At 64.8% G+C, this 1,428-nt stretch overlaps 1 protein-coding gene across 1 annotated transcript; it reads left to right on the forward strand.

Annotated features, from left to right (window-relative positions):
* Positions 1-423: 423 nt before the first annotated feature.
* KCNE5 (potassium voltage-gated channel subfamily E regulatory subunit 5) lies at positions 424-840 on the forward strand (the record flags this gene model as incomplete). Its single annotated transcript, XM_080718964.1, has 1 exon — positions 424-840. The coding sequence occupies one exon, from the start codon at positions 424-426 to the stop codon at positions 838-840; it is 417 nt and encodes a 138-aa protein (XP_080575090.1).
* Positions 841-1,428: the final 588 nt, after the last annotated feature.

Raw genomic sequence — 1,428 nt, forward strand, 5'->3', positions numbered from 1 at the left:
CCAGGGTCCCGGCTTGGCTCTGGCAGCCTCTGCTGCCTGAGGCCTCCCGCATTCCGAGCCCCCGCTCCCTCCACCCTCCACCCTTCCCCTAGGCTTGCCCCCTCCCTTGGCCCCTTCTCCTCCCCCACCAGCTGTCCCCTTTCCCCAAGCAGCGGCGAGACAGCCAGAGCCTGGGAAGAGGCGGCAGCGGGCCGGAGGGGGCGTGGTGGGGAAGGGGAGGAGGGGCGCGGGTGAGGGGATAAGGAGGCCTGGCGGCCCGCGCCCCTAGCCACTGAGCACCCGCCTCAGAGCTAGGTGTCGCCGCCACTATCCCAGTGGCCCTCGCTGCGCCGGCCCACCCGCCCGCTCGGCCTGCTTGCTCCCCTTCGCTCAGGGGGCAAGATCAGTAGCGACCTGGAGCCGCCGTGTCACTCCTGGACAGCCATGAACTGCAGCGGGAGCCATCGGCTGCACACCCTCTTGAGTCGCCTGCTGCTAGAGCTGCACCATCGTGGTAATGCCAGCGGCCTGGGCGCCGGCTCCGGCCCAAGCATGGGCATGGGGGTCGTGCCTGACCCTTTCGTGGGCCGCGAGGTGACCAGCGCCAAGAGCGACGACGCCTATCTCTACATCCTGCTCATCATGATCTTCTACGCCTGCCTGGCCGGCGGCCTCATCTTGGCCTACACCCGCTCCCGCAAGCTCGTCGAGGCCAAGGACGAGCTGCCCCAGGCCTGCACTGAGCACGAATGGGCCCCAGCCGCCGATGCCGAGACTGCCGCCGGCTCCCTGGCCCAGGGCCACCTCCAGCTTGTCCCAGGGCCGCAGCCTGCCCCGGTCCAGGGTGCTGAGAGGGTCTAGAATCACAGCCTCAGCTCCCCCAGCTCACCTGCCTGCTCCCTCATGCCCTCCTCTTCTTGCTTAGCCCTGGGCGTGGCTCTCGCCCTTTCCTCTCCTTCCAGGGTTGAGCCTCACCTGAGGCCCAGACAGTGAGGAGAGGCCTGGAGACCTTGTCTGGAAGACCCTGAAAGGAGAACCACCTTCCTCTGTCCTCCTGCCTCCTCCACCTCAACCCTGCAGCTCTAACTTCACTAAACTGCCTCTGCTCTCTTCAGACAGCCACGATCCCGCCGCTCCAGCCCTCTGGGAACTGAATCCAACACATCCAACACTTGGCACTGAACCGAAGCAATGGAGTCTAGCAGAACCCTGGGCCATCTCACTGGCAGCTGCTCCAGGGACCGCTCACTCTGCAGAGCCAAAGGGGCTGGCCATCCCTGCCAGGCCGGCTGCAGCAGCTCCAGCTTCCTGTTGCCTTAGGGACAGAAACAAAGAAAATGAAGAGACTTCAGACATCTTTTCCCTCCCTCTCTCTTTCAGCAGAGAGCTAGCTGGACACTAGGACCAGTCTGGGAAATAGAATGGACTTAATGGTGGCTGAAGGGGGAG

The sequence above is a fragment of the Muscardinus avellanarius genome (assembly GCF_963383645.1).
Source record: "Muscardinus avellanarius genome assembly, chromosome: X".
NCBI classification, from domain to species: Eukaryota; Metazoa; Chordata; class Mammalia; order Rodentia; family Gliridae; genus Muscardinus; species Muscardinus avellanarius.